This window comes from Phoenix dactylifera, unplaced genomic scaffold, assembly GCF_009389715.1.
Source record: "Phoenix dactylifera cultivar Barhee BC4 unplaced genomic scaffold, palm_55x_up_171113_PBpolish2nd_filt_p 000519F, whole genome shotgun sequence".
Taxonomy (NCBI): domain Eukaryota; kingdom Viridiplantae; phylum Streptophyta; class Magnoliopsida; order Arecales; family Arecaceae; genus Phoenix; species Phoenix dactylifera.
The window spans coordinates 27,844-46,788 of record NW_024067931.1 but is presented as its reverse complement, the minus strand read 5'-3'; the positions used below and the strand labels follow the sequence as shown (position 1 = coordinate 46,788).

The 18,945-nt window shown below is 38.4% G+C and overlaps 1 protein-coding gene across 8 annotated transcripts; it reads right to left on the bottom strand.

Moving 5' to 3' along the window:
• Positions 1–13,550: 13,550 nt before the first annotated feature.
• On the bottom strand, positions 13,551–15,215 carry LOC120106287 (polyamine oxidase 5-like). 8 transcript variants are annotated; one of them, XR_005508476.1, is made up of 4 exons: positions 14,671–15,215; positions 14,394–14,597; positions 14,279–14,308; positions 13,551–14,155 (listed from the first exon to the last, which is right to left on the bottom strand). XR_005508476.1 is itself a non-coding variant. In XM_039119268.1 (3 exons), exons 2-3 carry the CDS (start codon positions 14,767–14,769, stop codon positions 13,620–13,622), a joined length of 408 nt encoding a protein of 135 aa, XP_038975196.1. In that variant the 5' UTR covers positions 14,770–14,778; positions 14,864–15,199; the 3' UTR covers positions 13,551–13,619. The 8 variants fall into 8 exon arrangements, 3 of the variants coding, with proteins under 3 accessions (XP_038975196.1, XP_038975195.1, XP_038975194.1); XR_005508475.1 differs by having other exon boundaries at positions 14,414–14,597; XR_005508473.1 differs by having other exon boundaries at positions 13,551–14,308; positions 14,414–14,597; positions 14,671–14,778; positions 14,864–15,215.
• Between the last annotated feature and the right edge of the window lie 3,730 nt (positions 15,216–18,945).

The window sequence follows — 18,945 nt, the reverse complement described above, 5'->3', positions numbered from 1 at the left end:
ATAACCTACACCTGCGTATTTGGATTTATAAATGGGGTTCCTATGATATGATGGTATTAAATCGTATTTTGGTTATATTTGTTTGTAATTGACAGTATGGTGGATACAATCCTGAGCATAATTTACATTTACATAATTGGACTAATAGATATGGTGGATGGACTAACCATGTTATATTGATTGCCCTGTCACGGGCCAGAAACGTGACCTTGGTTAGTCTAGGCCGGATATAAGATGGAAAAAGGAATTGATGTATGTATGTGAATTTGTTAAATGAGTAAAGACTTTGGGCTTATCTCGTTAGTTTTGATTGCCCCATCACAGGCTGAAAATGTGATACTATCGATTGCCCCATCACAGGCTGGAAATGTGACACTATCGATTGCCCCATCACAGGCCGAAAATGTGATACTATCGATTGCCCCGTCACGGGCCGCAAACGTGACCGGAATGTAGCCCAAAGTTGGAAAGATAATTGATCCGGATCAAGTTAACATAGAATGGAAAGAAATAGCATTGAAAACAGTCGTAATGATTTATAAGCTATTATATACTATATCATTCTTATGTGGCTGGACTTTCATTGATGTTTGATGTATAATTATGGACTTTGATTGATGTTTGATGTACATAATTATATTGATTATTTGAGTCTTTTGAAAACTGTTTATGATTTCATGAATGTGCATCAATTTATCGTGGTTTTCAAATTCATATTATTATTGTGTTGGTGTGGATGTGTAGGGATTCTTACTGGGCTGTAAAGCTTACCCCACCTTCTTCTTTTTCTTTACCAGAGTTGCAGGATGCATAGATTTGGATGGGATAGGCGCAGAGTGCGAATACCAGAGTCATTAGTTAGTTAGTTTGTTTATCCTTCTTTGATGTTGATGAACATTTGAAGATCTTGTAATTAAACTAATTTGTTTATTTGAACATGTCGGATTTGTTTATTTGAGTCAATTAAATTAGTTATAGATTTATTGGAATTTTGTTAATCATAGGCCTTGCATGATCTTTAGGGCACTGCTCTAGGGCTCATGCGGCCGGTCGCATCCTGGACCAGGGTGTTGGGTTCGGGGTGTGACGACAAGAAAATAGAAAGGATGAAATTCAAGTAAGACATTATTCGCTTTTGTAAAGTGATGAACAGAGATCAAATTCTTTTTAATCGAAGGCACGCATATGGTATTAGATAAATAAAAGGAGCGATTTTTGGTAGGTAAATCCATAGAACCTAGATGTGTAACTCTCAAACTTGAGCCATCACCAATGACAACCTCATCTGTGTCATCATACTCACTATAAATGTTAAGATTAGAGAAATCACTAGTTATGTTGTGGGAAGCACCCGAGTCCATCAGCCAGAAAGTTTCCTTGCCAGAATTAGATGCAGCAAAGTTTGCATTCGCTTGTGCATTCAGAAATGCGCGACATTGTTTGGCACTGTGACCCGTCTTGTCACAAAGTTGGCATACAACATTAGACTTCTTGTTGCCTTAAGAGTTCTTTTGCTTGGATTTCTGGCCTGTAGAATCGCCGGTTGGTTTCTTAGACGAAGATTTGCCTTGATTGTTATACCATTTGTGAGAATTGTTAGCAGTAGCAACCAAGGTCTGTGTGGTACTCTCAAGCCTTTTGAGATAGCTTTCATGGCCAACAAGGAGGTCATGAAGCTGTTCAAACGTCAATAGTGATTCCCTGGCCCAGATAGGAGCAGCAATATCAGCAATCTATTTGATTGCTTGAAGAAAATCTGAAACAGAACGGTTCCCGCACTGCATGAGGGCAAGATCCTCTTTGAGTTGCATGACTCTGGTGCGAGAATTGTTGGCATAGAGTTGATGGAGCTTCATCCAAGCATCTCGGGACATCTCACAACTAGCGATAAGTGGTAGCACAACATCAGAAACCGAGCCCGTTTAGCAAGAGTTTGTCCTGCTGGTACCAGTGCGTGTGGGTAGCAATCTGAGTAGTCGTGGAGGTAGTCATAATGGTAGGCTGAGGAAATGTATCATCTAGGTATCCCATGAGATCATAGTCGATCAGCAAGGATGATACTTGAGCTCTCTAAGATGAAAAACTGGTCGGAGTCAGCTTGAATGGGAGTTGAGAACTAGCGTTAATGGAGATGAGGGTTGCTGATTCAGACTGGTTGCTTTGGTTAGGTTGAGCATGATTCAGACTGGTCGAGCATGATTTGTTGAATAAAGTAGATGCTACACGAACTAAGAAAAAACCGACTAAAGTTTTGAGATATTTTTCTTTTATACCTAAATTGAAAAGGATGTATGCATCATCGAAGACGGCTTCTTCGATGAGATGGCATGATGAAGGCCGTACAAAAGATGTAATGTTAAACACCCAGCGGATAGTTTAGCATTGAAAGCATTTGATGATAGGCATCATGAATTTGCTTCTGATGTTCGCAATGTTAGACTGGGTTTGGCTACTGATGGGTTTAATATATTCCGAACGATGAGTTCTACATACAACACTTGGCCGGTTGTTTTGGTTCCATATAATTTGCCACCATGGATGTGTATGAAACAGTCTTCACTCATTCTGTCAATAGTTATTTCAGGTGATAAGGGCCCAGGTAATGATATTGATGTTTTTTTCAGCCTTTAATAGCAGATATTGAAATAGTTATGGGAGGGTATTGATGCTTTCGCTGGTCAAACATTCAAATTGCGTGCAGCTCTTATATGGACTATCAATGATTTTCCTACATATGCTAGTTTATCAGGTTGGAGCACTAAGGGGCGTATTGCATGTCCTTCTTGTGGAGATTCAACCCATTTGTATTGATTAAAACATGAAAAAAAGTTATGTTAGATGGGCCATCGTCGATGGTTAGAACCAAACCATCAATTTCGATTTCAGAATGATTTGTTTGATGGTATCACAGAGTTGCGTTCTGTCCCTATTCCACCAACTGGTACCGAAGTATACATTGAATGATTATTTTTTTATTACTAATTCATTTAGTATTTAATTATTATTTAACTGATATTGATACATTTTCATGCATATTAGGTAACAAAATGCCTCGAGAAAAATAATTTAGAGATGTGGAGTTTCAGTAGTCTCAGGTGGGATCTTCTTCTGCTCAGTCCATGCGATCCTAGCAGCATGAGTCCGAGTCTCAGTGAGTTTTCTAGTCTCAGCACGAGCCTCCAAAGAGCCATGATTACCCAGGCCAAGAGGTTATGGATGACTTGCAGATCCAGAATAATTTGATTTAAAGTTCATATACTAAGTTTTGTTGCAATCTAATTATTTTAATTAATTTGTCTCCAATGTTTTAATCGATATTTTATTATTTTTAATAGATGGACAGGGGAGAGTGAGGACGACATGGGGTTCCTCTCGAGCAAGGGATGTGTGGCAACTTCGTGATGATGAGAAGATCGTCGTCGGATGCAACGAACTAGGGCAGCCTATTAAAAAGGTTGGAAGCTTTTTATCAAGTTTTCTAGGATCGATTGCACATAGGGGTCAGTTATGTCTGCTCAACTATTATAAGTGGAATAATATGCTTCCTTCATATAAAGTTGAGCTTCTTAAAGTTGTACAGGTAATGAATTGAATTTAATATTGTTAATTTGATACCTATTGTTTGTTAATTTGCTTATTATTACAATTTTAACTTTTCGATTTAACATTGTTATATTATTCTTTACTTTGGTATAGAAACAGTTTGTGCTCCCTTCAGAGAGCCATGATTGGGTGCTAAAGTCCCTCAACCGCAAATAGAAAGAATATAAGTCGAAGTTGAAGGCTGACTGGAAGCACGAGGGTATAACAAAGGAGGTCGCTCGTGTTTGTCCTCCTGATGTATACCCTCATTCGTGAAGGAAGCTTGTTCACTATTGGTTTTCCAAGAGAGGACAAGTTGTGTATACTCTCTCGATACCTTATATAATATTTAATACATTTAATATATTACATTGTTTACTTTTTCTATGGTAGACATATTATGATATTGGTCGAGCTGTATGAGCATCTCAGACAGTTCTTTACACTTCAAGCTCGAAGAGTTATGTGAGGCTCAGAGCTGAATTCGTAAGTTTCTTTAAAACTCTTTGAAACTCTTGTATCATATAGCATGTATCATGATATATAGCACTCCAATATACTTTTTGTTGTAGATGGAAGAGTAATGGAGGGAGCCTGGTGAGGTGGAGTTCTATAAGATGACTCACACCCACCGAGATGGCAGCTTTGTCTGGAAAAAGTTGAGAGATATAGTTGTATGTATTCATTAATGATTTGTGCAATAATTTTTTATGAATTTCAATTTTTAAAAATTAATTTGATTATTTTTTAGAGATATAGGACAGGGCTACATCACTTATTTCAGAGCGTATCGGGGAGTCATCTTTAATCGGCAATACCAGATATATCGAAGCTCAAGTGTTTACCGAATTGATGGGAGCGTTATGGTCGAGTGAGGGGTTCTGGCATTGGAGTTACCCCCACTCAGTTGTTTGCAGTACGTAGATATACTCAAGATGCCAGACAGAGTAGTAACACTGCAGAGGTTAATGATCTGAAGGCAGAAATACAAGAGTTGAAGCAGAGCCATCAGACAGAGATACAATCTTTGAGGGCTCAGATTGATCAGATTACATCTTTATTGCATTAGTTTGTCCCTCCTTAGGTAAATAACTACATCTACTGGAACATTTTACATAAGTATCATATTTTTTTTAATGAGCTTAACGATTTTTGTATTCTTAACTTCTTAAGTTTTTTTTTACAGGTTCCTGATACTTTATCTGCGCGTAGAGATGATGATGCCATCGACCCTGATAGCTTTTATTTTGGAGTTTTATATGTATTTTTTTTTATGTTTTTTGAAGTATATTGTAAATATAAATTGACAATATGAATGCAATTTGACAATATGAATATTTAGATAAATATATTTGATTGTGACATGTGGATATCGCGTTTATTGTGTATGCATTTGATTTTGTAAACAGAGTTTTAAAAAAATTTTAAAATTTTGTTAAAAAAAATTACCCTAACGACACTTTAAAGTGTCGTTAAAATCAGGAAGATATATCAATTAGCGATGCTTTAAAGCGTCGGTAAATTTTAATTAACGATGCTTTAAAGCATCGCTAAATCCGAACATTTATCGGTGCTTTAAAGCGTCGCTAAATTTGGTGGTTCATTGGTGGCACTTCTAAAAAGCGTTGCTAAATTGCAAGTAATTACCGATGTTAAAAAGCATCGGTAAAGCGTCGCTACGTACCGACACTTTTGAAAACATTGGAAAATATTTTTTTTACTATTATATAGGCGATGCTTTACCGATGCTTTGGAAAGCGTTGGACCGTTTTGCCGGTGGTTTTTATTTTTGTGTAATTAATGCATCTGCATAGTTCCGACAACTGACATGGGTCCATGGAACTTATGCATGCTAGCTTCAGGTAGGTAGTTGATTATTTATTAAATTGAAATAGACATATGCGGTGGATCAGGACACCACATGCAAGCATCACAACTTCTGTAAGCGAGTGGTATGATGTTGTTATTCGTGTTATAACAGGCACATTCCCGTCATTTGATGGCCATATATTTTGACTATGACGAAAAATTAATCTGCCGATTATCCATACACTACAGAAAAAAAAGACCTATCCCGGCGCTTTTTTGGACCTTTAGCTATGCTTTTTAGCATCCGCTAAAGTTCCACCGACGCAACAACAAGCGTCGCCAAAGCGTTGGAGGTACCAGAGTGGCAAAAGTTTTTGCCGATGCAGGAGAAAAGCGTCGGCAAAAACCTGGCTTTACCGACGCTTGTTTAGCGTCGGCAATAACCCGACGGACAATTCCGTCGTGGGTGTCCTGCTGGTTTTCCCCGACGCTTTATAGCGTCGCTTTATAAGTCTCATCATCCTCCTCTGCTAACCCTTTTCCCATATTATACAAGTTTCTAGGTTTAGTCTTAATACCAAAATCCTCTGAACATTAAAAGGCAGACACTGAGTATAACCCTTTTCCCATATTCAGATTTTAATCTTCGAAAGGTACAAGAATCTTGATGTAAACAATAGGAATGCCATTTAACAAGGAGGTGTTCTGCGAATATTATTTGATGATAAGAAAATAAGAGACATAAACTTATATGTGGAAAGGAGAAAAAAGAAAAAAAAGCAAAACATCAATGAAAGATAAACATGTGAAGCCACCAGAAGCATAAATTGACAATACGTGATAAAGAATGATGTAGGAAAGAGCTCTCCTTGTCATTTGTTAGGTTGCCTATACTTGCAGTCACACATAATATAGAACTCAATCAACAATATAAGCAAAAAAGTTACGATATCTGAAAATCCGGAATAAACACACAACAGCAAAGATACATGACAAAAGCTGAAGCCTATGTAAATGCCATTAGTAAAATATAAAGGCAAATTTGCAAGAGTAAGAATTATCCCACTCTAAGATTGTACTTAAGCCACTAAAATTGCCTCCTTTGTCAAACAGACACCTCGCCAAAATAGATATCTCGTAATAAGTGGGTTTAAGGAATACTACCATCCTCACTCATATGAAAAAAATATAATAAAAGTTGTTCTTTTTGAAGATCATAATTGGACTTTTGATCAAAAAGAATGCCAATTGTTTGTTAATTTTTGTATATGAGTCTTTGGTCCCACGGATGTGTGCTGAAACTCAATATCTTTGAAACATTTTCCTCGCGAAATATTGTAATCTAGTATGCAAAAAAGAATCAATATTAGTTAAATATTAAAAGTATAGAAATAATTTATAAATTGCAAAATAATTTAATGCATAAAACTAATGTTTTACTTACCATTAAGAAACTAGCCAGCTCTCATTCAACATCCATCCTAACCAAACTAGTAGAATTCAGTTCATCAATTGGCGGAACATTAAAAGGCATACACTGAGTATAAGTCCCATCATCCTCCTCTGCTAACCCTTTTCCCATATCATACAAGTTCCTAGGTTTAGTCTTAATAACAACAAACCAATCTTTATCTTTAGAGTCTTGCACGAAGAACACTTGTTGAGCTTGAGATGAAAAAACAAATGGGTCATCTTTCAATAGCACACCAGTATGTATCAACCTTAAAAAATTTACTAGTGTGAAGCCATTTATATCTTGCCTCAAACCTCTAGATGAGTTTATATCCACCCAATCACATCGAAATAATACTACCTTAAAGTTTCCGTAATAATCCAACTCATAAACATCTGTTAGGGTACCATAATAAAGTTTTCCGTCCGCCTCAACCATAACTCTACTATTTTGGATTTTTCTAAATTTTTCACGTTTTTTTGTATGAAATTTAAAACCATTTATAATGAACCCATCATATATGTTAACAATATTGTTCGGACCTCGAGCAAGGACTATTAATTTATTGGAACAATGTCTCTCCATCATGGTCGGTACCTAAAAAATTTAAGTCGAATAATAATTAATTTTACAAAGTTTCAATCGTAGAATATAATAAAAGATCTAATAGGATTCAACGTCTAACCTGTTTTAATAACCATTCCAGAAATAACTCAACCAACCATCTTTGCTCAATCCTTGGAGTAGGATGAATGTTATTGTTGGCGCTTCGCTGAGCCACTAAAAATTCTCTGCACGATAAAAAATACATTTGTTTTGAATATTATATCTGATATGACAGTAAATTGTGATTTCTTATAACCATACTGACATGCGATACTCAGATATTAAGTCACTGTGAAGTAAGACATAACGATGTGCCTGTGCCAATAATTTGTGATGAACTACAGTACTTTCAGCTTTCCCCACAAATCTTCCACCAGATGAGAACTTATACTCCTATGCATTATGTATAATATCGTAATTCCTTTGTGGTCGACTAAAAGCAGTTTCAACACCTTCAAGGTATCTCGAGCAAAATATCAAACACTCATCAGCAATATATCCCTCAATAATCGATCCCTCGGGATAGGCTCGATTGCGTACATATTTCTTTAAGCGTACAAGATACCTTCAACAAAAAATTTAAATGCTCAACATCAACATTGAGGAAGATAATAGGATACATATATATTAAAAATAAATATGGACATTCGAGTTTAAGAATATCACCTCTCAATAGGATACATCCAACGATAGTGAATCGGTCCACCAAATTTAGCTTCCCCAACCAAGTGAATGAGTAGATGAATCATAATAGTAAAAAATCCAGGAGGAAAGATCTTCTCCATAAGGCATAGTGTTAGTGCAACATTAGACTCCAATTGATCAAGCTTCTTGGGATCAAGAACTTTGGAACATAATGCCTTAAAGAAGGATGATAATTGAGACGCAATTACAAGAATTTGTTTCTGTGTTAACGATCTTAAAGCCAATAGAAAGATATCTTGCATCAAAATATGGCCACCGTGACTTTTAAGATTCGAAAGTTTTCGCTCTTTAAGATTAACGCATCTTGAAATATTCGATGCATACCCATCTGGAACTTTCATATTTTTCAAAACCGTTAAAAAAAGATCTTTCTCTGGAGTAGACATTGTATAACATGCAGGAGGTATAAAATATTTATCATTGGGTTGTTCTTTCGGATAAAGCTCTTGTCTTATGCCCATGTCTCTCAAATCAAGACGCGCTTTCAAGTTGTCTTTGGTCTTTCCTTCAAGATTTAACATTGTTCCAATCAAGTTATCACAAATATTCTTTTCTATATGCATGACATCAAGATTATGTCGAAGAAGATTATACTCCCAATAAGGTAATTCAAAAAAAAAAATGCTTCTTTTTTCCATAACTGCTTCTGTGTAGATACCGAGTTTGTGCCATCGTCATTTTTCTGTCCATAAACGTTGTCATCATTATCGAAGTTGTCAGCGTCTTCAAAAACCTGTGTCATTGAGCTGCCAACATCCCCCCTTCCCCGCTTCTTTGAATTGTTGGATACCTTACCAGGTATATAGTTAGTGCCATGAGTTTGTTTAAGAACTTCAGTTCCAGTTGGCGGAATAGGTGCATATCGCAACTTTATGGTGCCATCAAACTGATTATTCTGATGTCAAAATGGATGGTTTGCTTCTAACCATCGACGATGACCCATATAACAGAATTTTTCTCCATATTTTAACCAATATGAATAAGTTGAATCTCCACAAGAAGGGCATGCAATACGCCCCTTAGTGCTCCAACCGGATAAATTAGCATATGCAGGAAAATCATTGATTGTCCAGATAAGAGCTGCACGCAATTTGAATGTTTGGCCAGTGAAAGCATCAAATGCATCAATACCCTGCCATAACTTTTTCAATTCATCTATTAAAGGCTGCAGAAAAATATCTATATCATTACCTGGGCTCTTATCACCGAAAATAACCACTGACAGAATAAGTGAAGACTGTTTCATACACATCCATGGTGGCAAATTATATGGAACCAAAACAACTGGCCAAGTGCTGTATGTAAAACTCATCGTTCGAAATGGATTAAATCCATCAGTTGCCAAACCCAGCCTAACACTGCGAACATCAGAAGCAAATTCGTGATGCCTATCATCAAATGCTTTCCATGCTAAACTATCCGCTGGATGTCTTAACATTCCATCCCTTGTACGTCCTTCATCATGCCATCTCATTAAGAAAGCCGTCTTTGATGATGCATACATCCTTTTCAATCTAGGTATGAGAGAAAAATACCTCAAAACTTTAGCCGGAATTTTTTTAGACTGTTTAGCATCCACTTCATTCGACAAATCATGCTCATTTTCATTTTGTTTTTTCCATCGTGAAGATCCACATGTTCGTCCCGAATCTTCATTAATATTTTCACCACGGCATAAAATACAGTCATTTGGACAACTGTGTATCTTCTCATATCCAAGATTCTGTGTATCTTCTCATATCCAAGATTCAAGTTTTTTACTAGTTTTTTGGCTTCATAAGAAGTTGATGGCAAAATAACACCTTCTAGAAATGCATCTTTTAATAATTGAAGAAGCATAGTAAAGACTTCCCAGACCATCCATTCAAATATTTCAAATGGAATAAATGCACCATAAAAGAAATCTTCGTAAAATTCTTACAACCCGGATATAGTTCTTTATCACAATCTTTCAGCAAGTTATGATACCGAGTTATGTTATCTTCAGAGTTTATAGGTTCCTCAACATGTATAGATTCAGTAATGGTATGCTCATCACCTATTGGAGCTCCTTCTTGCTCTCCACTAAAATCTGTTAAATTTCTAATATTATGTTCAAGAGCATCTCTGAATAAGCCCCTCATATCATCTTCTACAAAAGGATTTCTATCCGTGCTACTAGATCCAATACTAGCAGTGTGTTCTATAATTAAGGGTTCGTTAGATGAAGACGACAATTTAGACTCTCCATGAAATATCCATTCTGTATAACCCTTCAGAAAACCATTCCATACTAAATGTTTTTCAACAGTTTGTGGAGCGATAGCAAAACAATTTACACATTTTTGACATGGACAAAAAATATTCCCATTCATTTCAGATTTCTCAAAAGCAAATTTAACGAAATTCTGAACTCCATTCAAATATTCGGCACTGGATCTCGACTTATTTATCCAACTTTTGTCCATGCTATTAAAATACTGATTGAACTGCAACTAATATAAAATAATAATAAACAAAATTAGGGTATGAATCACCAATATGAACTCATGGTATAAAAATAACTATGCTGGCTCAAAAGCGAGACAACTCAAAAGTGATGCATTTTACTGCATAGAATGGAAGAGGCAAAGACATATACAGTTGGAGTGTTCATTGATGGAAAATGAATGGCTTCCACTTACTGGTGTTCCTTTCAACCTAGGCCTAGAATGCTGATCTGATGCTACATCACAAAGCATCTTAGTGATATTACAGAATTAGTATGCTTTGTATATAAATAATAGAAATACTATTTGATGTAATGCATTTCTTAGCACTTCCTTGTACGAAATCCTTGCAACAGCCCTATTGATTGTATACATACATGGCCTAGTAATTAATCATGGCACTTTCTTAAATGCACTTAGCCAGCAATACAACTAAGAAATTACTCAGGAAGTTTTAGAAATCAGCTAAAGTAAATTTTTCCCTCACAAAATTTGAAGCATCTTAAACTACAGCTTAAACAAGAAATGAACATGCATTTCATGATGGTGGTAAACTTTGTACTTTTGCACCTATTTGTGTGGGTTAATTTAGTTTTTTCTATTTGAGTGTCATATTAATTTTGGCTATCAATCCCGTATCCCCTCCAGATATAGACAACGGCTCTGCTTATCGATTTAGGAGAAAGGTGCCAAATGTCTGTAATTGAATCCTTCTCGGCGAATAGATAAATTAATGCACGTCAGTGAACAATTGTACAAGATCATAATATGATCCAGTTTTGAAGCTTTAAGGAGCTAGAAGAACACGAAAAGTTAGAAGAAGTCACTTTGATTCTATAGTAGTTAGAAGAAGTTAAAGCTGGTTTTATATCTCTTCCTCGAGCTAGAATTATCTAAGGAGCTGTCCTTGCGCAAACCATCAAAACCAATGATGACACTGTAGATCAAACAGCAGAATGCATCGTCCGCATTGAGCATACAGCAGTTTAGAAGCACATTTAGACTCAGAAAGGATAACAATGGAATATATGCTCAAACTAGATGTCCCTATGCAGCTAAATCTGATCTGGGAGCGGAGTAAACGGCGCAAGATGGAATATATGCTCTTATCTATAAATAAGCCGTAAAAACCCTAATCCAATACCTTCTAGGGATCCACAAAAATAAAAATCCAACAAAAGGTTTCTTCCCAAATGATCAAACACAAGAGGGATTCAATCAAACATACCAAGAATCTGATCAAACCGAACGAAAATAATGGAATCGAAAAGGGGGAAGAACAATAATACCTTCAAGGCTCTCCCGGTCGGCGCCGCAGAGGAGGGAGTAGGAGAGGAGGTTGTGCCGCAGAGGAGGGAGGAGGAGAGGAGGTCACTTGGCGCCGGAGAGGAGGGAGAAGGACGGGACAAGGGTCGGTGCCGGAGAGAAGGGAGGAGGAGGGAGAGGAGGGTCGGCATAGGGCTTGATCGATCGAGGATGGAGGAGGGGGGACGGCCGCGGGTTTTGATGGAAATCTGGTTTTCAACGACGCGAATAAGCGTCGTAATAGGCCAAGTCTACGACGACGCTAATAAGCGTCGTATAGTGCCGACGCTTTTAAAAAGCGTCGGCAATTGTAGGCGCTGTGCTGGAAATTGCCGATGCTTTATACAAGCATCGGCAAAAATAGGTCGTTAATACCTCTTTTTCCTGTAGTGATAGATGCAAGCCAAAAAAATATACTGCCAATATTAGCTTTTTAGATTCAATGACCATGCCATCATTGTCATATTGGTTTCCTCTATGACTTTCTATATAATGTCACTCTACTATCTCAAAATAAGACAATTAATGAACTTTTGATTAGTTCCCCTTCTTTTTTTCGTAAGTCAAAAACGACCAAAACCCTTCTATTATGTCATATCAACATGTATTAGCTATCATTGCTTTTGAATTGTATGGAAAGTATGCCTACCTCATATATATAAGTAACAAAAAGGATATAAAGGGTTGTCCAAAGTTAAGCAGTAGTTAGAAGAGCATTAATGAGCGCTGCTGGCACTTCCCGAAAGCCATATTCCTCCAATAACCTTAGAGCTCGTTTGGTTTGTAGGAAAAGGAGGAGAAAAAGTATGCTCAATGGAAAAGTAATGGGATGCCTTTTGTTTGGTTGGAATTTTCAAAGGAGAGAGACGAAAAAGTTGTATTCTCATAGAAATATGATTTACACATTTCATGAAAAAGTCTTTTACATGAGAAACATGGAAAAGTTACTTTTTCATGAGCCGAAAATCATTTTATTTTTATTTTTTTCCAAAAAGGCCCTTTAACATTAAACAGGCATTAAAAATCTAATTTTTATTAAGTATTTTTTTCAGGCATACTCTTTCTAGAAATCTGCTTCTTAAGAATTATATTTCTAAGAGAAAAAATGCTTCCCGCGAACCAAATAAAATTCTACCAGAAAAACAAGATTTGGCAATGTTTTTTAAGACTTTTACCGATGCTTATAAGCGTCAGTAAGTTTTCTTCGGACGCTTTTAAAAGCGTCGCCAAAGTGTCGGCGGTGGAAAAAAGAATTGCCGACGCTTTTAGAAAGCATTGCTAAGGGGTTTTTAGCAACATTATTTAGCGACGCTTTTAACCTTTTAGTTAAAACCCAGTTAGCGTCGCTAAAAATTGTCGCTAAAAACCCAGCTAGCGATGCTTTAAAGCATCGGCTTTTAACCTTTTGGTTTTTAGTTAGCGACGCTTTAAAGTATCGTTATAAATATTTAAAAAAATATATATTTAAAAAATAATTTTGAATGAAAGCTGCATTTTTTTTTCTTTTACTTTTTTGGCTGACAAAGGCCTATGTAGCATTGAGAGTGTCAAAAAGAGCACAGCACCACCATCAACAAAAAGGCTCGAGGATGATGAAGGCACCATTTGAAATATGGCAAAAAAAACAAAAATCTACTTCCATTTATTCTCAGATAATACACGGTTTCGTTATTGATCCAGCAAAAAATAAACTACATCCTAGATATTTGGAAGGGTATCATTTCTGACATTGCCTCCCTTAATACAATCTGGAAACGATCCGAGATACCATGCTGCAATAATATATGCCTTCGGCAGTCTTCGGCAGCTAAGATACCTGATGTATAAGCTCCAAGAACAGACCCAGAATGATCAACACTTGCTGCTTCCCCAGCAAAATATAAATTATCCACAGGAGTGCGAAATCTCTCATACAAATCAGCTAGCTTCCCAACCAGATCACAAGAATAGGACCCAAGGGAATCTGGATCTGTACCCCACCGAGAAACCAAATACTGAACCTGAAAAAGAAAAATTACAGTTAAAAAAATTAGTCTGAAGCTAAAATCACCATTGGAGTACAACACAAATACAAATGAATACAGGTGATAGAATCTTATCGGCTCTATGGCATATGGTAGCATTTTCTTAAGTTGTAGCATCACAAAGTTAACAGCTTCTTCATCAGATAGATTCTCAATGTCATGAGCAAACCTTCCAGCAGCCATGTACATAAGAACAGGATGTCCTGTAGCTTTGTGGAGATTGAGAAAATAGCCACAGACATATGATGTTGGAGCAACCATTCCTAAAACTTCTACATTAGGCCAAAAGGCAGTACTAAAGTGAAGAGCTATCTTGTTCTCATTACCAGTATAGCCACTCAACATGCAATAATGCTCTGAAAAGTAAATAACAAAATCTCAATTAGATGTCACTATCCCAAGATTAGCTATTGCGAGGGGGTTCTGTAAATTTCAATGTACATCAAAAATTTTGTATGTACTATGTCTCTCTTCAGCATTCCATCGAATAGATGTCGTGCTTGGCTGCCTGCCACTCTTCTCAAGTCAGAAGGCTGAGAATATTAAATCCGTGGCAAGCAAGGAGAACAGCGGTGAGGGAGGTGGAGTTCACCGGAGATCCGGCACGGCCAGATCCGCATACTCCCAGTATAGTTGGTCAGCAAGCTGCATAAAGATTTACAGTTCGAGAAGAGAGAAGAAAAATTAAATGAAAAACTATCCATATTTCTCAACATACCTTATTGAGGGCCAACTCCTCGATCAACCGGGCCTTAGTGCGCCGAATCTCGGCATTCATCGCCACCGCCACCGCCCTATTTTTCTCCTCGGCCGCCATCTCCGATTTCTACACAACAGGGAAAAGAAAAAAATGCGCCACTAAGGAAACATCAAGAAAAAGAAACCCTGGAAGGGAGAAAGAGGAGGAGGACCTGGAGGGCATCGTCGATGTCGGACTCGACGGCGACGAAGAGGCGGGTGAAGACATCATCGCCGGATATGTTCTCTGTGCGCTGCTTCTCGACGCCACAAAGAGAAGTGGGGGAAAGAGGAGGGGAGCCGAGGATGAGGCCGCCGCCTGCGGTGATGGAGAGGGAGAAAGAGTAGTAGAGGCAGAGGTCAGAAATGCGGAGGGAAGAGGGGAATTTGAGGAGGAGGACTTGGTCGGGGAAGGAGATGGCTTCTTGAATCTGAAGGGGGTTAGGGATTTTGGGTGGAGGGGGGGAGGGGGGTGCGGCGGCTGGAGGGGTTAGGGATCACCTTTTTGAAAGCGCGCGACGGAGAGAGAGGAGAAGGGGGTTAGGAATTTGTACGAAATAGGCTCCAACGATGCTTTTTAGCGTCGTGTTAGGCGGTGACTACGCTGACGCCTATTAGCATTGTCTATTGCCGATGCTTTTTACAAACGCTGGCAAATTTTGACGCTAGACCAAAAATTGCCGACGCTTAAAAAGCGTCGGCAAAAAAGCTTCAGTAAAACTGACTTTTCCTATTACAAGCGTCGGCAAAAAAGCATCGATAAAACCGACTTTTTCTATAGTGAAACGAGTCCTTAGTTCTTGCCCATTATATTTCACTCTCGACTAACCTTAGACCTTTTCTTTTTCTCTCCTCAATTCCTCATCTACGTACATAGACTCCATGTATGACATCATATTTATTGCTCTTTTTGCCACCCACATCATATTTATTGTTCATGATTTAAAGTTCAAACCTAGTCAAATTTTCTAGAGATATAGCATGACAGTTGATCAAATTCTCTCTCTCTCTCTCTCATACGTTTATTAAGTAAAGTTCCTCAATGAATGAATTCTTAAAAAGATTCAGATTGGCTAGTAGAATTCATAAAGGAAGTTTTGTTTTTTCTTCTTCTCTCCTTTTTATTCCTTGAGAATTAAGTTATGTTATTGGGAGAGTCTAGATTGCCATAAAAATAAGGTAATTAAAATGTAAATATGATGTGGAGTAGGTGCTTTTTAAAAGTTTTTAAAGAATACGAGTCAAATTTTAACTTACAAATTAAAATAACAACATGTAGGCTTTCACGAGAATATTTTAGATTTAAAGTATACTTTGTTTTCTTCTCTCAAGATTTAACAATCAAACCATCAAAGATGAACTGAAAGGACAGCATTTGAATAAGATAAATATTTCGAGCTAGAAAATTATGATCAAACATTCCCTAAAACAATTTTTCTTTCAAAAAGTTGTTATTTAGGGACTAGGGAGGAAATATGATGTGATATTTGGGTGCATTCAAAGTTCAAATGTTCTCGCTTGAGAAAAAAAATACATTATGGTATATTACAAAAAAAAATTAGGACTAAGGCTGAATTACACTTACACCTAATAGTTTGAAAACTTATGCTTATCCCCTGAATTTTATTTTTAATCCATAATTTAACACAACATCGGTCAAACCGTTAATTCTAAATAGGACGCAAATGAGGTATCAAAAAAAATTTCAAAATAGCCAAAATAATCTTAAGTGATATAACAACCATCCAAGGGCATAACAAAATATGTACATTTTCTCTCTACCTAAGAGTAATTTTGCTTTGTCACATGAGGTAAACGGTTTCATTCATGTCATTAATTTAACTGAGCATAAGTATTGGTTTTAGAAACTACTGGATGTAATTATAATAAATAAAAACTTCAATGGAGGTTTTGTAATTTTGCTCTTTAAAACTTTCTCCATCAAATTCAATAAAATGCATGTGCCTTATCTTTTATTTTTATTTTTCTAAGAACAAATCTTATTTATTCAGTTTATTTTTTTATGAAAAATCTTCAATGATTGCATTGTTGTTCAAATGACGATAGCTGCCGATGCTGACGCTTTTTTTTTTCTTTTTTTTTTTTTCTTTTCCAGGTTGACAAAAAGACGGCTAGTTGCAGGCACTTATAATATCATGCAGAAGGCGCAGCTAAATTGACAAGATTTGTAAATTTGGCACGAAAGAGTGGATGTGTGCAATCCCAGGATGTATGGGAAGTCAATCCTATTGATACTTTGAGCTTGGATGTATTTCTATTAGGGGCATATCATTAAATAATAACAATCCATATTTTCTCATCACCTTTAGCTTCACCACCTTTGGCTCCCCCTTACCACATCCCCTCCGCCATCCAAAGCAATTAGATAAAAAAACAAGAACACAAGAAATCCCCCTCTATCCAAAATGACACCATGACACCAGCCTGCCATGCAGGAACAAGGTCATCGCTGATGCAATCCAACCATCGATTGCCTCTTCTTTTTTTTTTTCTTTTTGGGTGCAACGGTTGCTTACATTACTCTAGCATAAATGCAGCTAATAGAATCAAAAGAAAGAAAGTGATAGAGTATTAGAAAAGAGACCCTGGTGTATCTAAAGAATCTTTCCGAAATATTGAGCAGCATAGGAGATGACCCAGCCAACGGCCCTATTCGTCTTCCGATACATATGCACGGCCTGAAGGGTACTGTACTCATCCACCATCCACCGGATGTTGCTTAGCAGAGAGTTTACAACCCCCCCCCCCCCACCTCTCCTTCTGGATCCAATCAATCACTGTAGCTGTATTCCCCTCAAGCAGAATATGCTAAGCCCTCAGCACCCGTCTCGTATAGGTAATGCCTTCGCATGCTATCCCAAGCTTCGCCCCAGTGGCTATCAATCCAGTTATGTTTTGTCTCCGGCGGCAATCAACCTTGAGCTATGACTCCTAATCACAAAACCTACTCCTACATTGTCTCCATCACCGGACAGACTACCATCGAAGTTCATCCTAAGATGGTCGGAAGACAAGGACGATCCTGAGTATTGTAATAGCAAGATAGAATTCCTAAATGTCTCTAATCATCTTAGATGAGGTCGCCGTTATAGCTCTAATGATCTTAGTTATCTGAAGCAAAGCTTTCTCCATCACACTCCTCGTGGGCACCGGACGCTCCTTATTAACCATAACCATCGGTTGCCTTCGAATGACCAAATTCTTCAAATCTTTTGCGCCATATAGGTGCTGCTTCTCAGCACCATCAATTTCTCAGCTCACAACAGTATTCCTCCATGATGGTTGTTGGAATCGGCACGAGACACGGAAATCACGTGGATAGACGTACGCAAGAAAGAAAGTGGTCTGGTGAAGAGTTTTCTGCCGATGTTTTGTGGCCCGCGGTCGCCACCAAACCATCGGGTTGTTTTGTGGCCCGCGGTCGCCACCAAACCATCGGCATCAACATGAAGTGGGTCGGATGAAGAAAAGACAAAAAAGAGTGGGCACTCTGTCGGTCTGGTCTCCTCCGGTCTTCACGTGGCCGCGCCCACCGGACCTTTGGCTCCGTTCCGTTTCCACGCGCTCCCACCCGCTGTTGCACCGCCCTCTACCTCACTTTTCACGTGGCGCTCTTCCTCTTCCGGCCACCCACTGAGGCCATCGAAACAAAACGGATCGCCTTGGAACGGAATCCCTAGAATAGCAATTGATGTCATCGGGCCACGGTCCATTACGTATCACATTTGAGCCGTTAGGACAGTGACCATTGAGAGGGAGAGATCCGGGTTTCTCAAACAACTAGATACCTTGCTTTATGGGTAGTTCTAAATACACCCCCCTATTGCTCAGGACACCCCCCAAAAATTAAAAAAAAATTAAATACTCTCTACACCCCCCCCCCCATTTGCTAAGGACACCCCTAAAAAATTAAAAATTCCTAAATTACCCCCACCCTCCCCACCCCCCACCTCCCCACCCCCCGCCTCCCCCTCCTCCTCCGCCCCGCCTCTGCCTCCTCCTCCTCCCCCCTCCTCATCCTCCTCCTCCCCCTCCCCCTCTTCCCGCCCACCTCTGCCTCCCCCTCATCCCTCTCCCCTCCTCCTCCGCCCCGCCTCTGCCTCCTCCTCCTCCCCCCTCCTCATCCTCCTCCTCCCCTCCCCCTCTTCCCGCCCACCTCTGCCTCCCCCTCATCCCTCTCCCCTCCTCCTCCGCCCCGCCTCTGCCTCCTCCTCCTCCCCCCTCCTCATCCTCC